Raw genomic sequence first — 26,319 nt, forward strand, 5'->3', positions numbered from 1 at the left:
GTTCTATCAAAAGTGGATTTAACAATGCTGCATATATTTTCTACACTCTGGCTGTACAGAGGCTGGAAATATGAATGCCTCTCAGTTTTCCTTTAATGCCTTGTTCATCATTAAACATAAAAGAAACTTCTTTAGATATAAGACAGATTATTTTGATAAATGTGGAGTTGAAGTTTCCCATGGTTCAGCTGACACCTTTGCAATTATCATAGCAGAGATTTTAGAAGAGAATTCATCCTTCAAAGCAAAAGCATTTGCTTTGAAGCATATATTATCATTATATATCATAGCATATATAATAATATCATTATTATATATCATAGCATATAATAAAGAAGTATATAATATTCCAATGTTAAAAACAGGAGGAAAAAAGCCCTCTTCTCTGAGGCACAAAGAATATTTTAAGGATGCAATAAATTTATCTTGTAAGTAAGGCCTTTAAGAGGCTTCAGTCAAGAAGCAGTCTCCTTTTTTTTTTGCCATCTATGCTTTTCTGCTACTGCTTCATCACAGATCCTCTTACCTCTACTCCCTCAAGATGGCTGAGAAGTGTCTGTACACCTGGAAGATCATACCCATAATCCTCTATATCCACCACTGCCTCTTTCTCCTGCATCCAGCCCTTTACTTCATCCACATCATGGTCATACTGGTGAACTTGACGGGCTGCTCTTAGATTCTGGAATAACAAGGTAATTTAATGGTAATACTCTACAGCATTTTGTGTCTACAACATGAAGAAAGGTAACCCCAATATGTCAAAATGCAGCACAAAATCACTGGGGATTTTGAGAGGGAATGAAATATCTTCCCCATTAAGTCACCTGAAAGTGAGGTGTTAACCTGGGATCCCCAAGTTCTCTTGGACAATGGAAAGAAACAAATGTCTCCAAAGAGCAATTTATCCCTACATGAGAAGAATTATCAAGATGGAGAGCATGAATTGCCCTCTAAAAGTAGCTCTCTACATCACAGAGGTTGTCTTAAAATACTACTTGGAATAAAGTCTACACTGCAAACAGTGAAAATAAATTGAGCAAAAATCATGCTTTTCTGAAATGAGAATATTAAAAAAAAGTTCTAATACTAGTTTATAGTCAAACTTTATAGCAACAATTGTCATGCATTTATTTCTGCTAACAGACAATAGTGGGCTTGAGCTACCTCATAAGCAACAGGTCATGCAACAGTAGTGAAAAAAATTATTGAGGACATCTGATGATTTATATTCTCCTTAAAACAAACAAAAATGTTGAGTTCTGGGTGTCACCTCTGCTTTTCCATACATATCTGTGACTGCAGTTTCCTGAGGGGGAGTGAGCAGATTTAACACCCAACTGCTACCTAAAGGTAGAGGGTTGGCTCTGTGTCCTCCATCACATTCTCTTCCATATGCCTTCTTTGATTTCAAGAAGTTAACTCAGCAAAAATCCTGGAGAATTTTGATCATGTTACATAAGTAGTTCCATAAAAAGACTGATAAGTGGCAGAGCCAGACTCCTGTTAGTGGTGGTAAATTGTTGGATTTGCTTTGTTTTTCAGGAAACTGGAGTTAGCAGTGAATTAAGGAAAACAATTACCCAGCGCTGATAAGCATCTTCCAAGTATAAACCTTGCTAGGAACAGTGGGGTAAGCAGTGGCTATAAAGGGAAATGAATCTAGAAAAAATTGAACAAAATGTACTCATTGCCCCTGTAAACCTTGTGTTTCAACATGAGTTTGGGAAAGAAAGGGCATGGGAGGCTGTAAGGAAATCAATGCCCCAGTTTTTAATGTGTTTCCTACCTCTGTCCTTATATCAATGGCATTGCATAGTTTCTCCCACATTTCATTGATTTGCTTAGTTCTCTTCTGGATAACATCCATCTTGCTGTGGCCTTCCTTATCCAGTTTAGATGCTAACTCATTTAAGGAGACAACTTTGGAATGTCCCAGAGGTTTCATCTCATTTACAAAATCTTTAAACTTTTTCTCCAGCACCTGCAGAATAAATGGGTACACAAATTTAGATAAAGAATTTCTGCCTACCTCCATGAGAGAGGCAGAAGGAATCACTTTCTCTGCTCTGTATAACACAAAAGCTATGCACTGCAATCTACAAGCACAAATTGCTTGATAAATCCAAATGACCCAGAGTCAGAGGAAGACATCTTTTGTCTTCATCATTTAACATTCTGCGTCACAGAGAAAAAATAACCATGTCCTGACAAGCAGAAGTTGCTCACATCAACAGTTAATGTACAGAACTTGTCTATATATGCAGCAGTTTCTAGGAGGAGTGGACACTGCTAATTATACCTCTCTGCACTGTGTGCCCCAGGGAGAAATTTATCCTTGAAATCAGCAGCAAGAGATATGAGCACTGCAGCCCACTGCTTTTGACCATAGTCAAATTTTTTAGCTCCTGTCAAATTTATAAGCAGGGAAAGCAATGGAGTGTGCTGACCTCATCTCATTCCAAGAAAAGCTAACTTTCTGATACATCTAATTTTCTGTTGGAGGATGCCACCTCAGCAAGCCTGTCAAAGCAGACAGAAGCCAGTCTGAGTTCTTGCTGTAGAGATAACAGCTCTGCTTAGTTTTTGTCATTGTAACATGCTTCATTGTCAGCAGCTATATAAAAATTGCAGCAAATATATCCCTGCTTTGCCACACCATACATGCAATACCTTTTATTTTCTTTTACCTCAACATCATCTAAGTCCTGCCCATAGTCATCGGACTCTGCTACAGACAGTTTACTGGAAAGCCATGCATCTACCAGCTGGAATTCTCTTTCAAACTGATAGAGCTGGAGTTGTTCTTGCAGGCGTTTTCTCTGGGTGTCAGACTTCTGTAGGAGAGACTGATAGTCTGCTAGGATCCCCTGGAGCTTTGAAAGTATTACTGAACTGCAAAGAATAAGAAGCAGAAAGTATGTCTTTGCTTTATGGTTCTTTTTAAATGCTGCTTTTTCTGACAGGTTTAATTTGCAACACCTTTAAAACACAGAATAAACCAGATAAGATCATGGAGTGAGTTATGCTGTGCCAATAAACCCAGCTAGCTCAGGAAATTAAAGTAAATAATACAAATGGCTGCTCTTTTCCTATCCTTCTCCCCAGATATAGAAACAAACTTTCAATAAAAAACAGTGAACTGTCAGGAATGTTCATTTCCTTTCCCAAGCACAGTGGTTTTTGAACATTCGTGGTAAATTAAAGTTAGATGTCTACTCCCGGGAGTAGACAATGGACAAAGAAGCTGATCTGCATTAAATGGTCTGTTGTTAAGAAAAAAAATTCTCATGAAAGCACTAAAACAATCATCAAGCTTTTGGGGAGTTCAGTGTGTGTGATGATGATGATGATGATGATGGGGGGATGGATGATCCCTGAAATCTTATTTCTGAATGAGCCATCAAACATAGTTGAACTTTTCTTTATTTGCCTTCTCTGGGAGTTTCTGTCAGACGTGGAGGAGAAACCTGTTTTTACTTTCGTACCTCTCTGGACTGTCTTTGTTTATTAAGCTGGCTCCTGTCTCCTGTATTTTCTCGATCCTCAACCTGAAGCTATCCATGTCCAGTTTGGTAGCTTCAAGTTTACGAAGTAAAACTTGTGTGGATTCTTCATTCTTCCCGTAATCAGAGGTCTCCAGAATGAAACTCCTCTCTGCCAGCCATGCCTCCACCTCCAGCAGCTGTATAAAATACAGGCATGAGCCTTGATACAGCTTGATTTAGGTCAAGACAAAGAAAGCTAAAAGCAGTGGTGCACTGACACATCAGTGAAAACAGAGAGCACCTTAGATGTGTTCATCTAATGCAATCTAGCAGACACCATTCCAAAAAATGTGTACCCAGAACCCAGTAATTGCAGTTACATGTTACTCACTGCCATTTGTTGGGAAGATAACTGTTGCTTCTCCACTGTATCCTTATTTACCAGATAAGAAAAATCAAGGCAGTGTGAATTCTGCTTCTTTCTCAGCACTTACATCCATTCAACAATACAGGTGTCAGTTGTTTTAAGAAAAGAAATTAAAAAAAAAAAATCTCCCAGGAACCATCCTTACCTCATTTAGGAACAGATGGGCCTCATAGGACTGCATAAGCCTCTGTCTCCTCTCTTGAGCTTCTGCCCTCAAGGTCTCTACAGAAGTCTCAAGCTCCTTCAGATGCTCTAAAATCTTGCGAGAGGCTGAGTGGCCTCCCCTTACCAGTTTCTGTCCTGTACTGATCACTGCTTTGGTCAAAGCATCTCGACTGTTTATCTCATTCTCCAGGTTCTGGAAAGAGTAAAGAGTAAAATGATAGACCAAAAATTCAAGTTATGGAATTTTTATTCCAGAAAATGTAGTCATGCAATTCCTTTATAAATTTGCTTTTTCTCTTCACAAAGGTGGGTCAGAGGTACAAAGTCTGAGTGCATGCTTGGATTGGAGTGGAGGACTTTTTTTGGGGTGAAGCAGTGATCATAGAAATAAAATTTAGCCATGAAGTTTGAACTTTGATGTATATCTACCTCAGAGTATGGAGGGAAAAGGTTCAATTTGCCTGTACATTACTATTTATCACTTGCCAATGCTTTTGTAGAAGACGCATCTTTGCATAGCAGCCATTGTAAACACTGTGGGTACGCCTGTGCCAGGCAGCCAACAGGACAAGGAGAGAAGAAAACCACCTCAAACCAATTCTCAAGGGCTTTACTTGAAATTAATTTTTGAAGACTGGTAGATGTTAAAACTATATACATCCCTCCATATACTCTCCCCTGGGCAGGCAAGGCCCATGCTATGGTTTTTCTGTGAGCATACATGCATTTCTGTGAGCAGACCTGCATTTCTGAGAGCATACATGCTTTCTTTGGCTGACTGTGCCTGAGCACAAGCAAGCCCCACTATTTTACCATTGCTCTGTTTAATTTCACAGCTATGAATAAGCAGGTTCAGAGTTAGACTGCAGTGCTCTGTTAATGTAGAAGAGATGCCCTCTATGAGGAGAGGAGTTGCTTTCTCAACTCAAGTGTCAAACTTGGCTGGAAAAAGCTCTGATTCTAATCTTGCCTTTAACTTCCCCCTATTGATTTCAAGATGTTGTTGAAAAGTAACACCATATCTTTTCCAAGCCAAGCAGCTGTTTGAAGGCAAAATATATTTGTGTGTAAATGCTGTTTTGCAAGGCAGCTTCTTTTTTTTCTTCCTTAGGAAGAAGGTTAATACAGTTCACTCACAATCTCTTTTGTGGCAACAAATCAAGGAATGAATTTTGCAAATCTGGCTCATTAGGGCAAACAATAGAGGTGGAACTAACAGAATATTCAATTCTTGACTGTTATGCCAATTCTGACATTTGCTTGCTTGTAAACCAACATTAAAAAGAAAGTGCACAGGCTGTAGCTAATAATTTTTGAGAATTAAAAGCTTATATTTTAATCCTGTTTCCAGAAGAATAGTAAGTAAAATGTCAGAGAATTTTATTATGCACCGATTTTATGGTATATATCTCCCACTCTCACAGTTAGTTGAAACATTTTGAGACTTAGCCAATTAACAAAAAATTAATCATAGCCTAAAGCAGTATCTCCTCTGTTCCTTCAGTTATTTGAAATATTTTCACAGATTAATTCAGCTCAAGCATTCTTTTCTTCTGTGAACTTAATTACTTTCTTACCATGCCAACGAGCTCATAAATTTTAGGAGTAATTGCACACAAAACAACATTTATGTTATTAATCATGATGAAACAAGTTTTTCATTCTTACTATTTCACAATGATAGCACCAGATGCTTGGGCTTTCTCTCTTTCTGACTGTGTCTATCACACACATTGACAATTTATTGGATCTCCTGTCTTTCCCAATCCTAATGCAGCTTGCACAGATCTCTCCAAAAGTCATTTACATGGCACTTAAATGGGATGTCACATGCTAATATTAATATTAAATACCAATAGCTGCTGGCAAGTCTTAGCAGGAATATTTTTTCTTCCACCTTTATTTGCCAAGAGAGAGTACTCCTTATTAAAGAACCATCAGGAAGGTATTTATTGGTATTTGAGATGACAGTATTCCAGGCACTGCTTTCTCTGATGGCCCATCTGAACCTTGTGAAATATTTCAGCAGCTGTCCTGAAAGCTACCACTGGAGTGAACTTCAGCTAGCATAATAATTCCCTGTTAACTCCCTCCCTCCCTTCATCAGAGCTGAAAAGGTTTTTGGGAAAAATATTTTCCTGGGAGCTTATCCTGAGACATCTGAGCAATGAGCTTTTTTGGATCTACTGAGTTTGAAAGCATTTTGTTAGGACCAGAGAACATATGAAAATATGCACAAGTTTGTAAAATCTATTTTGTATTGAAAGGGCCAGGGTTTGAACTCAGTTCACAGAAACAGCCAACGTGACCACAGAAAGTCTGTGGTGTGGTACTTGCACCCCTGCAATGGTAAGCAGGATGGCATCCTGCATGTTGTCAAGTCATGGACAGATCCTTGAAAAAGAAAAGGATAAAAATGATGCCTGGCATGCTGACTCCTGTTAGCCAAAGCACAGCAGATGAAGTTTGCTAGAGACAAATTGAATTAAGTGTTTTCTATTTAATTATAAAGACTGATTCTTTATTTGATTCTAAAGACATGACACTACCTGGTGCTTTTCCTGTAGACTCTGAATGGTTACCAGGGATTGGCCATAGTCCTTGGAGGAAGCCACGGGGAGCTTCTCACGAACCCAAGCCAACTCCTCATCAACATCTCGGAAGAACTGGTACTGCAGTCTGCTTGCCTCCAGACTTCCCCGCCTCTCCTGCAGAGGGTCACGCAGCCTTTTGTACCTGTAGGTTTTAAAGATAATCCAGTGAGGACTACAGATTGATAAGGAATGAATGCAAAACACTCATTTCAGAATAGTGTACAGAAGGAAAGGAAAAAGAATGTTCAGGGAAGAAAAAAGCTGGCAGGAGACAGGCCAGGCTCTCACACACCTCTGCACCAGTTCATCCACTTTCTCTTCTAGTTCATCAGCAAGGAAATGTTTCTCCTTCTGGAACTGCTGAGCTGTGACCACAAGCTCTTGCAGTCGGTCCCTATGGGCAGCAATGTCTTCCTCCAGTTCCTCTTGTTTCTTCAGATGACTGTTCAAAACCACCAGATCATTGTCATTGTATGGTGCTTTCAGGTCATTTTCCACACCTTCCAACCATTTCTCTGTGTCCTCTACATTTCGCTGAAAATGAAGACCCTGAGAACAAGCAAGAAGAAAAAATAATTTAAACCTTTAGGACAGATAATATGATGTGAAAATCTCAGCCACTTGCAGTAAAGATTGCACACACTGCTCAGTGAACTTTTCCCGTACACAATGGTGGTGCAAATGAAGAAGAGAATTCAGTCATGGTAAAGCCAAGAACAGACGCATTGAACATCAACAGCTTATCTTACTTGTGTTGCACAAATGCAGATCATGGACATAGCATCTTTAAAAAAAAAAAGCTAGAGAGCTAGAGAAATGAAAAGCAGCTGTAGGTTTCTTTCTCAATGTGCTAGAGAAAAGATGCCCTTGAGAAAGATGCAGAGTTGACACATTTGAGTAAACACATTTTTCCTTAGTAACTCTCTTTGGAATCTGGATCTAAACCAGCAGCAGAAAGCAGAATGGAGCCCAGAGGATACAAATCCTCTTCCCTCCATAGGGATCTCCAATTTTCCTGCCAATTCCATTCAGTCAGTCCACACTTAGCAGATTCTTTGCAATAATGGTCTTGAGGAATCAGGCAGGATTGTATCAAGTGACACTTGTAGATGAGACATGTAGCAAGGCAGCTGTGCTATCTCTGGAAAAGACACCAAGATCCAGCCACTGGCATCCCTGTTACCACTGGCATTACCTTGTAAGCATCCTGCAGTTTGGTCCATTTATCCTGGCAACTCGCTAGCAGCTCTTCCCACAGCTCTTCCATTTCTTGTAGTCTGGACTGAATGGCTTCTGGGGCATAGTGCCTTTCATGGAGCATCTTCTCCCCCTCCTATGTCAGGAGAAACAGGCAACATATTCTTCCTTTGCTGAATGCACCAGAATTTATCACTTTTGCCTTCATCATCAAAGTCTACCAGCACTCTTTTGTAAAGGGCAAGCTGCAACCTTCTACTCCTGACACAATAGATGGAGGGATTGCAGAGACAGAGAAAAATCTAATAAAGACAAAAGGCTTACTGAAATTAGGGCAGAAACTGCACAGCAAGGGAAGCAAGAAGCACAGCAAGTGAAAGGTGCTATACCAGGTCAGTAGGTGTTCTAAAGAGCAACCACTAGGACTATTCTCAACAAAGAAGACAGGGCATCATGAAATAATGTGAAAGAGATTGTGCAAACAAGTCTTTAAAACCAGATAATTTTACCGAGGATTGTAGCTCCACCCTTTAACCCCCTCTTGTGTCTGCAAACAGGGGGATTGAAAAAGAAAAGAAAGGAAAGGAAAAGAAAAGAAAGAAAAGAGAAAAGAAAAAGGAATAAAGAAAAGGAGAGGTGTTTCTAAGATGCAGGTGAATCTGGAGGGGATAATCTACTTTTAATGTAGTAATCTATTGCAAAATACATCCCGTAAGCACTGTGCTGAAAATAAAATTAATAAACATGTTACAGTCTGTCCTTCCAAACTTATCATCTGATCACAGCTTCTGCCAAATATCTGACAAGTCTTGTCAGGCTTCCTTCATATCTCGCCTACTAACGTGTCTCTGCAAAGGAAGCACTTGAAAATTATCCTTTTTGTTGGATACATCTTACATGTCTTGTTAAGGCTGTACATCCAATCAGACAGATTCTCTGCTGGAAATAAACAAGGATACCTCTAAAGTGGCATTCACCCAGAGAGATGTCCCTAAAGTCAGTGGATTGAATCTTTTATTGCAGGTCCCCATCTGTTTCCATTGCATGCACAGTGAACATGCAGAGCAAGCTCACACTAGACAGTAAGAGAGAGAGAGTGAAGAAAAAGATGGACACAGAAAATTCTTGGTGGACTAAAAGAATAAGCTTCTCAGTATACTCAGAGTCAACATGGACAATACCAGTGAGAGGACAGTGACTCCCCCTCCCCTGGTTGAGATCACTGTAACTCACACTGTCTGCAGAGTCTTTCATGCCAGTTCCCCACCCTTGCCCAAAACCCCGCTCCTCTCACTGATTTGATGGAGTCCAAGTGATTTCTATTGGCCATGATCTCTGCTTGGAAAGCCTGGTGCCTCTGCAGTTTGGTCTGCAGATTGCTTGGATCCTTCCAGCTATCATCCTGGGCAATGCTGTTCTTCTCATTAATCCAGGCAGCCACCTGTGAGGAGGGAAGAACAGAAATAAACAAAATCTTCAGTGTTTCTTCAGTTTCTTCAGCTCCAGCCTGCAGGCTCTCCTCTTATATGTATAAAACAGGGAACTGGGAAATGGGGACCAAAATGAGTTGTCCTTCAGAGGTTCTGCTTCCCATAGCTCCTCCTGCCCTTAAGGAGGTCACCCCTATATGTTTGTTTACTAGCACTGTTGTCTGGAAAGGGAGCTTCTCCATCAGATAGCCCCCAGGCAGTGAGAAAATGCATGGGCACATGTGTGCATGGGGGAGCATAGACAATGATCACCCTATTTCTAACCCATTGTCAGTATCTCACAAAAAAATCTTCCTTTTTTTTTAATGATGGCACATTCCCTTGTAATGCATTTATTTTTTCTGCATTTTGCTGTTTTCCACTGTACAGTAGATCTTTCATTTACTACACTAGACTAGAGGAAAGAATCAAAAAATATCCCTTCATCCTTATCCTCATCTTTCCCAATATTATCTCATTCCAGGCTCAGTCCCTTGATTTTCCTCACAGCAAATCTGTCTGGGCATTCAGATATATGCAGCACAGTGTATTTTAAGAAACCAGAATATTATGAATCCTGTGTAATTGTACCTCAAAAGAATTCTTCAGGAATTTCTGCAGAAGCCTTGATTCCTCTAGCAAATGTCTGCGAGCAGCAGCATTCTCCAGCAGTCTCTGTTTTCTGAGATGAAGACAGATATGTGAGGTAAAAGTCACAGAATGAATTAGATAAGGGTTTTCAAATTTCACCTCTAAAACACACATGATCAAATCCTCCATTCCCTAGGAGGGAAATGTCCATGACATGCAGATTCCCTTGATCCAGCTGTCAGAGAAGATGCCCTGTAGGAAAGATTGCGAGCTGACAGATATCCTACAGTTCTGTGTATATGGTATCTGCCTCTAGAAATCACCATTATTGCCTTTCAGGATTCAAGAGAACATAAACTCAGCACGTTTCTTATGTGGAAATCCTGCAAATGTGATGGTGTTTGTCATGGATAAACTAAAGCTACACCATCCTTTAATTTTTTCCCCCACTTTTGGACCTGCAGCCCTTTATTAGTGTTAATGCTGATGTGAGATATTAATAAATCATAGAAAATTAGAAAATATTAACAAATCAGTATGTTCACTTGAATCAAAGGGGACTTCCAGTCTCTTTTCATAACTTTTATGTAGCTCTTTTCATCTACCACAGCAGGGAATACAACTGCTTTTACTTCAGCACTTGTTGGAGATGAACAATATGCAAATTGTTAGTAGCAATAAAGTAATTCACACGAGACGGCAAGATCTGATCAGAAAATTTGCAAATGCCCTAATGGATAATTTGAGTGGAGCTTAAAGATCAACCCCATTAGAGCAGAGAAAAACAGTTGTCTAGGAAATTACCTTTGGTATTTAATGATGGTATTTAATGATAATGAAGTATTTAATGGCTTGGCAGGCCTTCTGTTTGCAGCACTGTCCAGAATGAGCATGACAGCACTGTCCCTAAGGCCAGGCCAAAATTAAAGAGAAACTGCCTTTTTTGAATCCTGCTCCCCCTCCACTTAATTGCTTTTTGGAATGAAATACAGCCAATTTGGGAAGACTCCAGTGCAAAGCATGAAGTTGAGCAAATGCAAACCAGCTTATAGTTCTCTTGATTCATTTAAAGATAATGATCACAGGAGGAGGGTCTCATTGGAGAAGAGATTGGTGGCTGACATGGGAAGGATTTGACTTTACCTCCTCAGAACAGCCTGGCATCTGCTGCTGATATTTTCTGAGTCATAGTGCTTGTTCTGTGTTAGCTGCTGAGCAAATGAAGCCATCTCATTGATTTTCTCCATCTGAGCTTCCAGGGCTTTTTCAAACTGTGCATGTTTCCGCTGCAGGCTCTCCACACTAGACACTGAGTCCTGGATAGAATTCAACAAAGGGAAGGTGCTTTCAGTCAGAGTTTTTCCATCCAAAACACTGATAATCCAGAAGATAAATGGCATTTACCCAGATTTTCAAACTAGTTGTCAAGAAATTTTTTTGTTCCTTGGAATTGATTGGCATTGATCTGACACTTGGGACCTAAATATTGTTCCATGCAAGGTCTGAAGCCATTATTTCAGTGCTGGATGCTTAGCTTCTCATGCATATTGTTGTGCTGGTTAGAACACATAACGTCTCAGGAATTGAAATATCAGCCCCTAATTTTAAATCAGTTTTAAAACAGATGCCATGTTGAAAGCAAACGTGGGATGCCAAACTGAAATCAGAGTTAAGTGAACAAATATGTCACAGAAGGAGTTTAAAATTAGAGTCTCAATTTCAACCCATGGAATTTGGAAGAGCTCAGATCCAGATTTGAATTTGAGGATTGGAGTCTGACATTACATTTAATGTGCAGAGAAACAGTTCTTGTAATGTTTGTGAAACCCAAGATTAATGACTCAGAGTTCTCCTTTCAGCACACCTCTGCACTTTAATTATAGAACCAGTGGTGTCAAAATGTTGTTATCCCAGTAAACTCTGCTTCTCCACTATTCTAAAGGAAGCAATAAGCTCACATCAAATGGGTCAGAAAAAACACTAAACTTCTGGGTGCTTACATGAGTCATTGGATGGGAAATTACTCACAGAGCATTTTCTGCACATTGCTAAGCTAAATTTGACTGGATGAGTCCTTCTAAGTCTGTGCTGTAATGAAGGGACTGCAAATACACTGAACTCTGAGATGTTTTTTAGCACCCGCAGAGGCAACTAATTTAGTAGCACTACCTATACAAGGTGTAGGGTGAGCTAAGTGTCAGAATGTAAATCCAGCATCCTGAGCAGCTTTTGCAGCCCATGCATCAGTCTGCAGTTTCAGTTATTGCAGCGTTACTGACACCTGTGGTAGGCAATTTAAAGCTACACTGGGTATGCCAGCAGTGACAGCAGCGATGACTTGCACACTGCTGGCAAAGGCATTTGGGTCAGATAGGACAAGCCAGGCTGAATGGGGCATTGAACAACCTGGCTGTTGGGAGGTGTCCCCACCCATGGCAGGGGGGCTGGAAATGGATGGTCTTTCAGGTCCCTTCCAACCCAAACCATGCTAGAGTTCCATGTTTCTGTTAAGTCTCATTTTCCTGCTATACTGAGAGCAGTTGGATTGTTCCATTACTCTTAGAGTCCCATCCTGTGTAAAGTACCAAGGAAAGAAATCTGATCCTAAACCACCAACAGGGCAGAGCAGTAATTTCAGAAGGAGAAGGAGCACAGGAAGATTCAGAGCACATCATTGTAAAGTGCCTTCTCCTGCAGACTGGTTGCAGAGAAAACTGTAATTTGTCAGAGCACATACCCCTAAGTCCTCATTAGCTAGGAAGGCCTCTTTGCTGCTGAGCCAGCTCTCAATCTGTTCCACGTAGCCATAGAATTTCTGTGTAGGGAAAAAAAACCCAGCAGTCACAAACATGACAACGTGCTGAAATGCTATAAAGCAGAAGCTAACATGACTTCAGCAGAGTATACCGAAAAAAACAAACTTTCATGATTATTTCAAAAATTAATGTAGTGCATGAAACAGCATTGAAACTGCCCATACCATAAGATTTAAGTTCCCATATATGTGATGATTTTAGATGGGATTAATAGCCCAGCTCTTATCTAAAATACTTGACATTCTTCATTGTAGAATCTCTGTTTGAGCAGAAATTTTTAAAGTGAGATGACTGTTACAGAGAAGTATTTCTGGAAAATTGCAGCCAAATTTCCTTATTTTATAAGGAAAAAAAGCCAGGAAAAAATACATTGTTCTGTCCATGCTAAATTTTTCTTCAGTTTTTAAAAAATACTTGTCTGGCTCCATGTCTTTTTGGGCAGGTTTTAGAATTTGGAAGAATAGTGATGTTGTGTCATAAGTATGTGTCTTTTTCCAGATGTATGAGAGTTTGACCAAAATTTGCTAAGTTTTACACCCTTTGAAAAATAGATTGGCACATTTTCCACAGAAATTTCTATGATTTGTAGAGGTAAAATTTCTCTAAGTCCTGTCACAACTGAATGTGCTTGGCCCTCAGCATGCCTTCCAGAAACCATTGAAATATAGACGAAACACTGGGTATTATTAGCACATTTTTCATTCTGCCATCTCAGAAATTTGCTGCTTTTATCAAGAAAAAACTGTCAGTGGCAGGTTTATCCTCTCTTGAATGTCATTTTACTCACCTGTAAATCTTGTGCCTGAAACAATTTAATATATTGCTCTTTCCATGCTTGGATCAGCTCAGACCAGGCTTGCTGCAGTCTGGAGAGGGACAGGCGAATCTCAGGGGTTGCATAGTGACCAGAATTGCCAAGTTCTCTACCATAGTCACTGAGAGCGTTGAATCTTTCCCCTCGGGCTTCAATCTCCTCCTAAAATACATTACTGAGGTTGATGTCAAGGGTTTATGAAAAGCCAGTTATTCAGAATACAGGCCTTGAGGGGAAGAACTTGGGCTGTAACTTTCCAGCACTAATATTTGCATGGAAAATAATTCATCTTTGAGCTATGTTACTGGAAGAGCATAGAATTGCCTAAGTGAGAGTAAATGTAAATAATAAATGAGCTTATTGGTCCAGGAACAACTGTTTTCCGACAAATGAAAATTGAGATTTAGTTAGAAACAGATTAGAAAATGCTGAGATATAAATGAACAAAATTTCAAACATCCATAATATCATCCCCCAGTCCTCCTACACAAAAGTGGTGCTTTTAAGAAACAGTGCCTAGAACTTTTCCTCTCCCGACAAAGAAGCTTGCATCAGATCTTTATGTTAAAGACATTCTTTTATTTCATTTTGTTTTGTTAAAATGAAACACACTTAACTTGACTAACAGATATTAAAGACTTAGATATTGCCACCATGTAAATTTGGAGCACACTACATCAGTGGTATTTTTAATGTAACAAATAATTATTAGCAAAAACATTGTTCAGTGATAGGAGAAAGCATTGTAAAAATGGATGACTCTAAAGATGAAGGGTATTTCAGGTACTTCATAATAAATTCAGGTTTAGAAAATTAATCAGAATCCACAAACTGTGTTAATAATGGGACCCACAAAGCACTGGTTATCAGTAATTATTCTGTGAACAGGACTTTTAGAAGAAGTAAAGTAATTACAAAGAGAATGTAGCACAACAGCTGAAAGATAGCTATGATTCTTGGGAAAAGGTAAAATATTGACTTTTTTCCTAATGTTACTTAAAATTTCACTCCTTTCAGAAAAGAAACTGAAAATATTAGCAAAATTAGCCACCAAAACATTCATAAGGTAATTATTACTGGGATATGAAGTGTTTCCAAAGGGAATATGCAGCACCATTCATTGGTAATTTGCTTTTCTGTGTGAAATAAACCACTGATTTTATTTTCTTCTCACGTAAATTAAGTTCACATGAAAAAATCTAGCTCGAAGCAAGGATTATCTGGCATGAAGTTCTTTAGCAATAGGAATAAGGAGATAAGCAGCGTGCATGATGTGAGACTGAACCTGTTTTTCACCATCAGGCTTGGACAGCAGCAGAGGTGAGAGCTCATGGGGCTTCTGAGCCTTTTTGCAAAGACACAAGCTGCCAAACAGCCCATGGGACAGCTTTGTCAGTATGTAGGTGATTTTTATCCCCAGCCTGGTACTGAAAACAGCTTTTTTACCCTGTTATTGACCGAGGCATGCTGTGCACACAGAAAGATTCCCAGTATGTGAAAGCCACGGAAGACACTTGCCTTTCTCTCCTGATGCTCCTCTATCATGCTTTCGGCTTCACTGGCGCTCTTAGGCAGCCCCCCTGCTTCCATTAAAGCTCTGGTGTTCTGCGCCCAGTCGAGCATCTCCTTCATCTCCAGGTTAAATTTCTGCAGCTGGTACGAGGCTGCCAGCTTCTCCTTCCTGCCACACAAGGTGCAGTTCAGCATCATCTGAGAGGGAGTTATCTAGTGGCCTCTCCCTCCCCATTTGCAGAGGAAAGTGTCTTAACAGAAGCCAAATGAAATTAATTCAAGCTTTCCCTTACAGTTCCTAAGAGTTCCTCACGTTAACCAAAACCACACGAGATGCACACTGCCTTGGAGACAACATATTTACAAATATTTTTACATCAGTCCATTAGCACAAGAAAGGTAAAAAAGACTTCATATCTGCTGCTTACAGCAATGATTACAGATCAGGTTTAAGCCTTTCTTGTTTTGGAAAGATTTGAGGAAAAAAATAATCTTCAAGCACCCTCCAAAAAGAAGTCTTTCACAAAGGCTTTATGATAGATTTAATTTGATAGTCTGGAGGCATTTTAGTAACATTATTTAATGGGATAAACCACAAAAACATTGTATCATTTTTCCCAAAGTCACATCAGTGGGACTTCTTGTGTATCAAGTCACACTTTTTCCAATGCAGATGTCTTAGCTGCCTATGTAAAATTAGTAAAAAATCCTTAAAAAACTTTTGAGACCTCTGACAAGTACAGTTTAGACCCCAGGGAGCAGCTTTGCTCCTGCTGAGAGATACTCAAACAACTCTAAGTCTTCACCTTTGTTTGGCCTGTCCTTGGAGTCGGAGCCAGTTGTTTTTCATCTCCTGTTGCTTCATAGTCAGTTTGTTATTTATGGATGGATTCCTTGTGGAGAGGCGGAAAGATTCCAGTTCCAGTGGCTGGGAAGAGATTTATAGTGGAGTAAATTTACGCCATACACTTATATTCATTCCTGAGTTTGCCTTTCAGGAAAAATAGTTCATTTTAAGACCCCAGCTCTCAAAGGCAGGTAATTAAATTACAGTAACAAAATATACAAAGGGATATATACTATACAAAAAATAATACACATGCATTTGTGAGCAAACATCCATGTGCAGGCATTGCTTTGTAGGCACAAAAGTTAATTTACAATTTAGAAAACAGTTTTGTAGAATATGGACAAACAGATTGGAAAATGAAGTGCTAATTCTAACTTCTATTAGCAGTCTGATGGATGCTCATCAACTCTTAAAGTTGAAAACTTTGTTGCAAAATTCTATCAAGTTGATTAAAATGAAAAATTTTAATTCTGCGGAACAAAAAAATTACACAGGCTGGTTTTAATCCTTTAAAAAAGAACAGTTACTATACTATTGTAAAGAAAAAGTTTTTCATGTTTTCTATATGAAAGGGCCAACAGTGAAAAAATGTGAGAGGTTGAATTTCTACTACTGTTCAAGAGGATTTATTTCTTTTTAGTAAAAATATACAAATATAAAGGAGCTTAGACCCATATTTAATGCTCAATTTAATTTAGTCCTAGATGATGCAAACTGACCAGTTTTTACAAAAGCCAGACTGAATCAGGCAGGCAGTTATAACCTAGAATTTCTGTGTTGGATGTCTGTGTCAGGAAACTACATGCAGTATGGGGTTTGCATTCTGTTCTGAACAGAAATAGAGTTGTGATTTTGGTTCAGCTGAGTACAGGAACTGGGGGGAAAGATGGAGTCCGTGCTTTCCAAAATGTGTAGGACAGTCTGATCTGGCTTCTAGGTGAGGGCCAGAGACCCAGATGTTGAAAAGGGACCTTTCTTCTTAGATTTTTTGCATCAGGAAGAATAATATTTGATAAGATAAAGTAGGATTAAGCAGCACAGTATTTTCTTGAGAAGAAATTTATGCTGCACCTTCATTGCTGAAAATTCCTGCGAATCAATCTGAAAAGTAACAATGATTTTTGCACCATAGTTTCAAGAAGAAAAGGTGAAATTTTTTCAGTATCCTTTGTACTTCCCTACTTCCTACCTCCATTTTGGACTTAATAACACTGATTTCTCTCTCCATTTCTTCATGTCTTCGAATCAGGTTTTCCACACTTTCCACATCTTTTCCATAATCCAGCGCCTGTATCAATGCACTCTGGAAAGGGCAGTGGGATGTGAAGATGGTGAAGGTAACACCAAACAAAAGAATCTGTATTTTATTGCAAAAAGCCTCCTCCTTCATCTCTTTGCATTGCCATCTAAATGTTCTTATTGTCTTTTAAAATATCAATAGAGCACATTGTCTGCTCTCTTTACAGAGATGAAACAAGAATCCACATCTCTTTTGAACACTGAATCCTGCTTAAGGTCCCTCTGGCCATTCGCATGTAAAACAAGGACAGGCATGCCTCCTTGAATTTCTTAATAGTTCTTTTCTAATTTTTGGGGTTTTTTTCCCATATATCAAAGCAGAAAAATATTTCACAATAAATTGTTGCACAGAAATTCAGGTGTGTTATGAAAATATAAAAAATAAAATGTATCCTTAGGATCCTAAGAAATTAAATCCCATAAAATGAAGAAATACATTTTAAAAGTTGTTATAAAAAATCAAGCCAAAAGTCTTGCAACCTTAAGCAGTACAATGCCTACTGACTTATAATTGAATAAATATAATCACTTACATTGTTGAAATAATTGGTTTTTATATAGCCTTTTTTTCTGTTAATTTCAAAATTATAATTCAGGTACAGCATTTTTACCTCCATTTTCTGAATGAATAAGATTGACAGAACATTTTTCCATTTCACTTAATCAAAACTGGAAAACTTACCTTCTCAGTAATTCTTTCTGTGATGTCATCTATTTCTCTGATTAAGGCATGAATCTCTAGGGCTCCCTCTAACTTCTTCCTGTATGCATTCAGGTTACCATGAAAACTGTTCCACCTTTAATTGGAAATAATATTTTAGAGATGCAGTTCAGAGGTAAGGATTTCCACAACTGAGCTTTGTGATGCTCATATTTAAACAAAACCATAGGTTTTCTGAACTACCTCATGCATTGATCTCCCAGTTCTCCATAAAAGGGGACTCATCACAGGGATAAAGCATTAGCCTGAGAAGACTATCTGGTTGCATTTTTTCCATGTCTTTAGGATGGCATGGGGGTTAAAAGCTAAAAGAGTACTGATTCAGTTTCCTTAAACTTACAATAATCTCCCAATCGATACCTTCATGCTTTTGTTTCCTAGATAGGGGCCTGTGGAACAGCAAAAGCACAAGGCAATTCACCAGGACAACTGTGTGAATAGATGGAAGTGTCTAAGCTTCATGAATCCTGTGTGCCAAGTGATGTGAAACAGAGTATTTGACTCCAAGGTTAGAAACATGACTTTGGCACTCCTGGATTAAAAATCCTTCTAAGCGACCTGCTCTGGGAGTCTCAAAAGACAACTCCAGTGTCTGATATTTGGTAGCTGTGATATTAAAGATGAAAACAAATGTTCCAATTCCTCCATTTATCTCAGCTGAAGACACCTAATTTTCCCTTCTTTTTTTTGCTTTACAAGGAACATTTGAAAGCATACTCACTTCTCATTGAGCTGCTTTCGGCGCTCATAGATTGTCTTTGTTTCTTCCTTGTTCTGTCTCTCCAGTTTCATGGCCAGGGTATTGATAGTCCTAATGTGAGCATCATCCACTGTTGACTCCTGTAAAGTGAGAAAGGGAACAAAGGTACATGTGAAAAATTGCTTGTGACCCAGTTTTCCACTGAGATGTGAAAATCAACACCAGCAGCAACCAGTAACATTTCAGACACATGGAGTTTGCTCTACTACAACTGCTGGTGTTACCATGTGCCTGATGATTAGACAGTAAAGGCAAGAAAGAACATTAATGGCTCTAGATGCAGCAATGATCTTGGTCTAGGTGAGGCCCTTGGACCCTCAGACCCTCATTTCTAAGGCAGATATTCCAGCAGGGGTTCATTTGGGGAAGAAGCACAGCTGCAGTTGCTGGCTACACAGGTGGCTGCTGTGGAAGAGCTGATGTGTGGCAGATTGCTCCTCTCTCAGACAGGCAGTGACTCATGGGCCACCTGACTGTTTAACCTAGGTGAGCTCCTGTCCCAGAGTGCCTTCTGCACTGTAGACAACAGGCTCAAAATCCATACAGCCTTGAGAATCCCAGACAACCTATGCCACTCTGTTTTCTTCTAAGTCTTCTAGGAGACTTGCTTCCCATGCACATACCATAGAATGGGTTATATTTGCACATATTATTCTAGAGCACAGAATTTTATTTTGGAGTACTACAGATCGCCAATACTGAACACTGCTCCAAGATTCAAAAACATTACTTATTTTCTGGGACAAATAAATCACAAGTTTAGCAGGGAGACAATCACTAGTGTAAAGAAGCACAGCTGCAAGATGCCAGCACACTGTTAATGTAAGCATTCACTGTAATGTTTATTTTGTTTATGCTGCATCCATACCAACATGCATGCTTCCACATGTGCTTTCCTATTATGTACAGCCATAAAGTAAACCAAAGAAACCAGCAGTCAGATATTATTCAGAAACCTTGCAGCCTCCTGTCCTGGGAAATAATAGCAGCACAATTAATAGAAAATTTGGCAGCCATCAATGCAGGAGGATTACTCCCTACCCTGATCTCAGATTTTTCAAGTGGGAAAACCCAGACTGGATGGATGCACACAGTGTGCCAGAAGCAGCCTCCTTCTGTTTGTATCTCCCTAGGAAGCACTGCATAACTGAGCATCATCTATCAGGGCATAACTGCATAACTGTCCAGCTTTTTATCAGCAGGAGTCAGGTTCAGAGTTTTACAGGAGTAGTGGCAACAAGCTGATACTGTCTAAGGCCAAGAGTTTCAAGAGTGGCACACAGAAGATCTACCTTAGTTTATGGAAAAATATTTCTGTTCAGAAGTTATGCTGGCTGGAATACTGGGTTGTTTCTGCCCTAATTATCATCCTTCTTTTGGCTGGTACAAGCTGTAGAAGAGCCCTTGCTCAATCCCTTAGCTCATAGTCAGCTGGTGAGTAAAATGAATGTCTCTTCAATTTATTAATTCCCTGGTACTGAAGCCAAATAATATGGCTCTCTATCCAGACCCACTGTGAATGCACTGTCACGAAATTCTGCTGGGCTCTGGAGTAAGGAACTCTAGGGTTTCTCCCGGGTGTCACATCTATGCTGTTACTTTGCATAGAAGAGGATTGTCTCCTTCTGCTACTAGGCAACAAATATAGAAGATGGAGCTGCCATAGCAAGAATGGGCAAAAAGATAACAGGCAAACAAAGGATAAAGAATATCAGGAGACTACATTAGAGTAAACATCACTCACAAATTCATAACACGTCTCTTTCCAGAACTTTCCCACAGCTTCCAGACTAGCACATCAGCACAGTAATCTTTCCTGAGTGACACAAGACCTCTTAGTCCTCATCTGTAGCAGTTCACACAAACAGAGAGAACAGGGGGTTGCTGCAAATGCATCCCCTCAATATGCGGCCCCACAGCTCTCATGGTGGGAGCTGAACACACGACAAGGAGGCCCCTGTTCCTCAGGTTTGGTGCCTGAGTTGGCACATCTCTCTGGGGGCTGGAGAGGCAGCTGGCATGACTCAGCACCATGAAAGAGGGACAGAGCGCTCAGCATTGAAATGTGAAGAGTGCAGCTGTCTTGTCACATGGCTGTTATCCAAAGCATAAACCACTGCTCTGTTTTACTGAATGTCTGGTTATTAATGTTATGATTCATGAGTAACCATGTGTGCTGTATAAACAGAGGCCCCCAGATTTATGTGCTTAATTTGGATGAAGGAGTATGAGAATGAGACCCTTCCTCAGGAGGAGGAAAATGGAGAAATAAAGGATAGAAATAGAGAAAACAGTATTTCTTTTTTTACATGCTTGTTCATGGAAGGTCCAGATCAGTTCTCAGATTCAAACAAGCATGGCTGAAACCACTATTTTTAAACCACTTTTGGGTGGAAATCACTGTGACTTTGCAGACTGCATGAAACAAACAAAATCTGCTCAAAGTCAGGCTCACACAGCAAGTTTTCCAGTCATTTAATGCAGTCTGAAATGTTTGTTGTGTCCTGAGTGCCTGACAGCTCTGCCTAGATATCTTCAAAGCAGAAGGCATAATAAGAGAAAATTCTGTGTTTTAAAATGACTTTTGAGGTAGTGATGCTTCCTATCACTTTGGTCTTACACCTCCTCAGAGCACTAGAACTGTATTTGCTAACTGGACTGAAAAGTTACCTGTGCTTGCAGCCCTGCAAGACATGAGCATGGAAAACAACTCTTACCCCTGATGTTGCTCCACGGAACTCATTCAGCTTTTTCTTGAGCTGCAGGCAGTGTTCATAGTCATTTCCCACATCACCCACATTAATCATGACCTCCTGGGGAACCAAGCAGCAGACAAATATGTAGGTGAAGAGTACAAGAACACAGTTACTCCCAGGGCTTAACCTGATGCAATAAGTTCTGTGATGTGTCTATAAATCACCAACCCACAGCTTCTGAAATAGTCTCTTCTGATCTTTAGATAATTACGAGACTTGGTCCCAACTCCCTTTTCCATTTGTTACTAACTATGGAAACAACCTCTGAATGAAAGCGATTCTTCACTCCTACAAAGAGAAACATTCAGAATTGATATACAATTAGAGTGAAGATCAGCTGTCAAATGCTTCAAGTCTCTTCCATTCTAATATGCTTTCATTTTTCTGTCTCAGTAGAGGCACATGAGATGGCTGCAAATAATCACACAGAAAACTCTTCATGTGCACAGTTTACATGAGAAGGTGTGCTAATACTGCCCAATTGACTCTGGTACAGACAGACTCCATAGAATTTGTTCAGTCATTCCTTTCATATTGTTTGTAGAACACGTAATGATTCTTCCAGACAAAAATCAGTAGGAAAATATCCTGGAAGATGACACATTTATCAGAATGTAATTGCTAAATATCAAGTCTTTAGTGAGCTGCCTGGGTTAAATACTAAAATCCACCTGCCTTCTCCCTGATCCAGGCTTCCACCTGGTCCACCTTCTGGAGAAATTCTAGGAAGTCCCGACTGTCCTCCAGCATCTTTCCACGAGCAGCAACAGCTCTCTTCAACTTCTCCCAGTGCTCCTGAAGCATGCGGACTTGGCGACGGATCTCTCCTGATTTTGGGTGGCCTTTTGATACCAGGGCTTCTCCTTTCTTCACATTCAGAAGAGGAAATTAGAAATTAAAGTTGCAACTATTTTTTAATGGGATTACCATGTTGCATGACCTTCCTAGGAGGAGTCTTTCACCTTCCTAACCTGGACTGAACAATAGAGTACTACTATAAATTCTTACCGCTCAAATGATAAAGCCAGCTGGAAAGCTCTTACATCTGGAGGGAATCTAGAAAATTGAAAACTGGGATTTGAATATTTCCCTGCCAAGAAAGATATTCATGGAATGGGAGCACCAAGTATTACAGATGACTGTGCCCTTTAGCTATATGATTCACCCAGTTCCAACAAGAATATTCAAAATTGGGCATGAAATCTCATTATCTCCTTTTGTAGGAGTAACCATGTCAGGCAAGGAGGAAGTCAGTAAATATTTTCCTATTTAGGCTATAAGGAAAGATGGAAGGTCACTGAATGGAGCAAATAAAGTATTTCCCTGTTGTAAATTAACAGCATTACATTTCCATGGCAAAGCAACTGGGTTCTTGTTGATCCAGTAGGATAATTGATGCAGAAGTGATAACCAAGCCACTCATCCTTTACATTTCATCAATCTGTCTTTGGATGAGCAGTAATTATCTGTAAAAACAGTAACAGAGTGAGAGGGTCACCTTATTAACAGCTGTGATGATTTCTTCATTTGCCAGAATCTCTGCCTCAAAGACCTGATGTTTCTGCAGCAGCTTCATCTTGTCCTGCAGATTGCTGGGGTCTTGTATGGAGGGATCCTCCAGCTTCTGCATGCGCTCACTGATCCAATCCTCTGCCTGCAGCATTGAGAAGCACCCGAGTTAGCACAATAAATGCCTGGGATCCTGGGGCCTCCTGCCAGGACATGTCTCTATTCTGTCCAAGTGTCTGTACCTGGGCTGGATAGATTGAGTGCAAGCTGACAGTTGAGGTGGATCTCGAGTTTCTGAACTCATTCTACTTTGTTAAAAGCAGGTAGGAATGAAACGAATTTTTATCTGACCACAGGAGTAATGAAAAATTCCGTGAATACCTCAGATTTTATCACAAGACATTAACAGATTATACAGTCTCCTAGACTATGTAGAGAGAATCTTTGAGCCTTAGCATGGTATATATTTAAAATGAGATTATGACAACTGATTCTGGGGGTTTAGGGCTCTGAGTTTCATCTGGTAGCTCTGCCATTGACCTACCTGCAAACTGGGTAAAGATTCTTTAGAATTGAGTGCCTCACCTATAAAATAGCACTAACATTCCCTCACGTCAGTGGTGTTGTGAGACCTAAATGGAAAATGCAACGCAAATAAAGATTTGCAGACAGGGCCCAAGCACTAGTCAGATTATTTGAAAGGAAATACAACTCTATTTGCTTTTATACTTCATAAAATTCAAAATGGTCTGGTCAGGAATATCAGAAAAGCAGATGATTTATGAGAACTAACAAACCAAAAGTTATATGTTTCTCTTAGGAAATAATTTTTAAGGGGATTTTAAAGTATGCAGAATAAAATGAAGAATAGGATGACAAGTTTTCTACAATTTTCTTGAAGTTCTGCTGAACTTTAGCCCTTAGCATTGAAGTAAATATTTTCTATCCATCAAAACACTGGGAATTGAACACTTGACATAATGTTGTAACTGATCCTGTTGTCCTCAGAGCACTGAAGTAATGCAATGTTTTGACAACACAAGAGCTGCAAATTGAAGGGCAGCTTTATTAGCTTCAAAATATCTTGGCTGTCCTTGTGGAACTGCACATTATGTGCACACAAGACTTGTCAGCTGGAGGATTTTCTCTGTTAATTAATGATTTGAAATGTTGTTTCAGCTGCTGAGATTCCATAAACAATAACAGAAATAGCTCTCACTAGCAGCATGCTCTCCAGAAACTGTTTGCCTCCAAAGCCCAGTTAGAGACTGAGACAGGCCATGTCAAACTTGCCCAGGGCTGCACATTGCCATGTGCTGTTTGCATTTCCAACACCCTCCTTGATGGCCTTCTCCCGTTCCCAGCCACACACTCGTGCTTCAGTGTCACTTCAGTGACTCTTCATTTGAATGGAGAGTCCATTCAATGGAGAGTCCATTCCATACAATTGGAATGAGAAACAAACCAATCTCCCAGATAAAACGACTTTAAGGTCGGTTTCTCTCCTACTTTTTAATTAGAAGCAGTGGCGTTAATGACAGACTGAACATCTGCACACTTAATGCCTTGGTTTATTTAAGCCTTGTTTAAGATGGCCCTAGAGAGTGAGGGATCCTGCTCCTGGCCTCATGCCCACATTCAGACATGAAGCAAAGCTGCTTTGTTTTCCCAAGATCTTTCAATGGAAAGATTTGTCTGGATGGCCATTTTCGCTTCATTGAAGGCAACAGAAAAACCAGTGTTATGCTCAGTATAGGCACAAAACCAGACTTATTTCTATGGGAGTAATAAAAAATGTGGGCACTACCAGTTTAGAATCTTACTCTTTTCCAAAATATCAGTTACTGTAACCTCACAAGTACAAACTGTAAATTACACTGATTTTTTAATGACAGAAGTATACAAAGCATATAAAGGGATGTGCCTGCTCCAGACATCTAGAGACAACAACTAATTCTTTCTCTCATTCCCCTGAGTTAAAGATGTGAATGGTTTTCTTATTCTTATGTACAGGGTGAAAGGGAAAGGAAGTACTACTAATACCATGAGCAAGTTTCTAAGTCAGCATTAAAACCCAGAGCCAACTTTAGAATCAAAACTTTTAACTTTATAGTATTCCCTCTGCAATAACTTAAATACACATATTTCTAAGTAGCAACTTGCTCATTTCCCTTCCAGATTAGCACTGAGCTACAGACTTTTTGGCAATAGGGTGTAGTCTGTAAGTCCATCTTGCTTCTTTTGAGTGAGACAAAAGCACCAATTTCAGCAGTAGAAGGGTGAGTTTTATTTTGTAATCTGTATGTGATCTCTTGAGTTAATGATTGTGGTTCGTTGTCCTAATGTGTGTAGTTCTCTATGTCATTGCTTCTAGAGAGTAACTTGAAGAATTTTAATGATGACAGTGATCACTAATTTCTGCTCGCATAAAAAAATTCTGTTTGATTAATAGAAATTACTTAACATGTTCGCAGGACAGAGAGTTTTCAGGGGAGTGGGATCTGAGCTATGGGTGTTGTTCTCTTAATATGTAAGAATAAGCAATGATCTCATTGATTTCACAGCCAAACTCAAAACTCATCTCCAAATTTAACACTCCTGTGGGGACCATTCTCATATATGAACTTGTACACACCCAGAATATAATTAAAATTAAATTAAACATTCCATTCTAAAAACAAAGAGAAAGAAAGATATCATTGATTAAGATTTTTTAAGATTTTTTGTTTTGTAATTCCTTGGTGACATTCACATGCTCCAACAGTAGGCAATGATTCTAGGTTGGTGAGGTAAATGAGCACATAACCTGAGAGCAAAAGTTCCCCAAAGAACTCCTGGCTGAATTTATGTGGAGAAAGTGGATGGGAATAGGGAAATGTTCTTCTATGCAGGGCCAAATTTTGTGCTCTAAGTGTGCGATTCAAGAATGAAAGGGGACCCCAGCTCAAGCACTGATTTGACAATTACAGAGAGATAGAAAGAAATGCATAAGTATTCCTACCTAAAGGGTTGATTGTATCTCTAGAAGGGCATTGACAATTTCTCTACCAAGAGGATTTTGGGAAATTGCTCTTTTGAAATTATAACCCCTGTGCAATGCACCATCCAGTCCCCTCTGCTAGTCCAAAAGGTGGACAAGCCATTACTGATGGATTTTCCTTACTTTCCTATCATGGGACAGTAAAACCAAATAATACAGGTTAATATTTGGGTGTATAAATAATTTCTGCTAAATTTTAATAAAAGAAAAAGGAAAAGGAAAAAGGAAAAGGAAATGGAAAAGAAAAAAGAAAAAGGAAGGAAAAAAAAAAAGAAAAAAGAAGAATAAGTATAGCTCTGGTTTTGTAAATC

At 39.5% G+C, this 26,319-nt stretch overlaps 1 protein-coding gene across 1 annotated transcript in view; it reads right to left on the reverse strand.

Annotated features, from left to right (window-relative positions):
- SPTBN5 (spectrin beta, non-erythrocytic 5) overlaps positions 1 to 26,319 on the reverse strand; it is an 89,459-nt gene that overhangs the window by 10,523 nt on the left and 52,617 nt on the right. Inside the window, exons 36-56 of the mRNA XM_054276192.1 lie at positions 22,958 to 23,113; positions 22,135 to 22,326; positions 21,421 to 21,516; positions 18,665 to 18,783; positions 17,905 to 18,019; positions 17,113 to 17,226; positions 15,880 to 16,001; positions 15,080 to 15,242; positions 13,535 to 13,723; positions 12,669 to 12,746; positions 11,075 to 11,247; positions 9,932 to 10,022; positions 9,166 to 9,312; positions 7,870 to 8,007; positions 6,967 to 7,223; positions 6,630 to 6,816; positions 4,061 to 4,273; positions 3,489 to 3,685; positions 2,691 to 2,895; positions 1,790 to 1,984; positions 527 to 682 (exon numbers count right to left, since the gene is read on the reverse strand). Of these exons, the coding sequence (XP_054132167.1) occupies positions 527 to 682; positions 1,790 to 1,984; positions 2,691 to 2,895; positions 3,489 to 3,685; positions 4,061 to 4,273; positions 6,630 to 6,816; positions 6,967 to 7,223; positions 7,870 to 8,007; positions 9,166 to 9,312; positions 9,932 to 10,022; positions 11,075 to 11,247; positions 12,669 to 12,746; positions 13,535 to 13,723; positions 15,080 to 15,242; positions 15,880 to 16,001; positions 17,113 to 17,226; positions 17,905 to 18,019; positions 18,665 to 18,783; positions 21,421 to 21,516; positions 22,135 to 22,326; positions 22,958 to 23,113 (3,303 nt within the window). The remainder of the gene's footprint in view (positions 1 to 526; positions 683 to 1,789; positions 1,985 to 2,690; positions 2,896 to 3,488; positions 3,686 to 4,060; positions 4,274 to 6,629; positions 6,817 to 6,966; positions 7,224 to 7,869; positions 8,008 to 9,165; positions 9,313 to 9,931; positions 10,023 to 11,074; positions 11,248 to 12,668; positions 12,747 to 13,534; positions 13,724 to 15,079; positions 15,243 to 15,879; positions 16,002 to 17,112; positions 17,227 to 17,904; positions 18,020 to 18,664; positions 18,784 to 21,420; positions 21,517 to 22,134; positions 22,327 to 22,957; positions 23,114 to 26,319) is intronic.

This window comes from Melozone crissalis, unplaced genomic scaffold (genome assembly GCF_028551555.1).
Source record: "Melozone crissalis strain CALT ecotype California unplaced genomic scaffold, PUWL_Pcris_2 ptg000018l_1, whole genome shotgun sequence".
In the NCBI taxonomy this organism is placed as follows: Eukaryota; Metazoa; Chordata; class Aves; order Passeriformes; family Passerellidae; genus Melozone; species Melozone crissalis.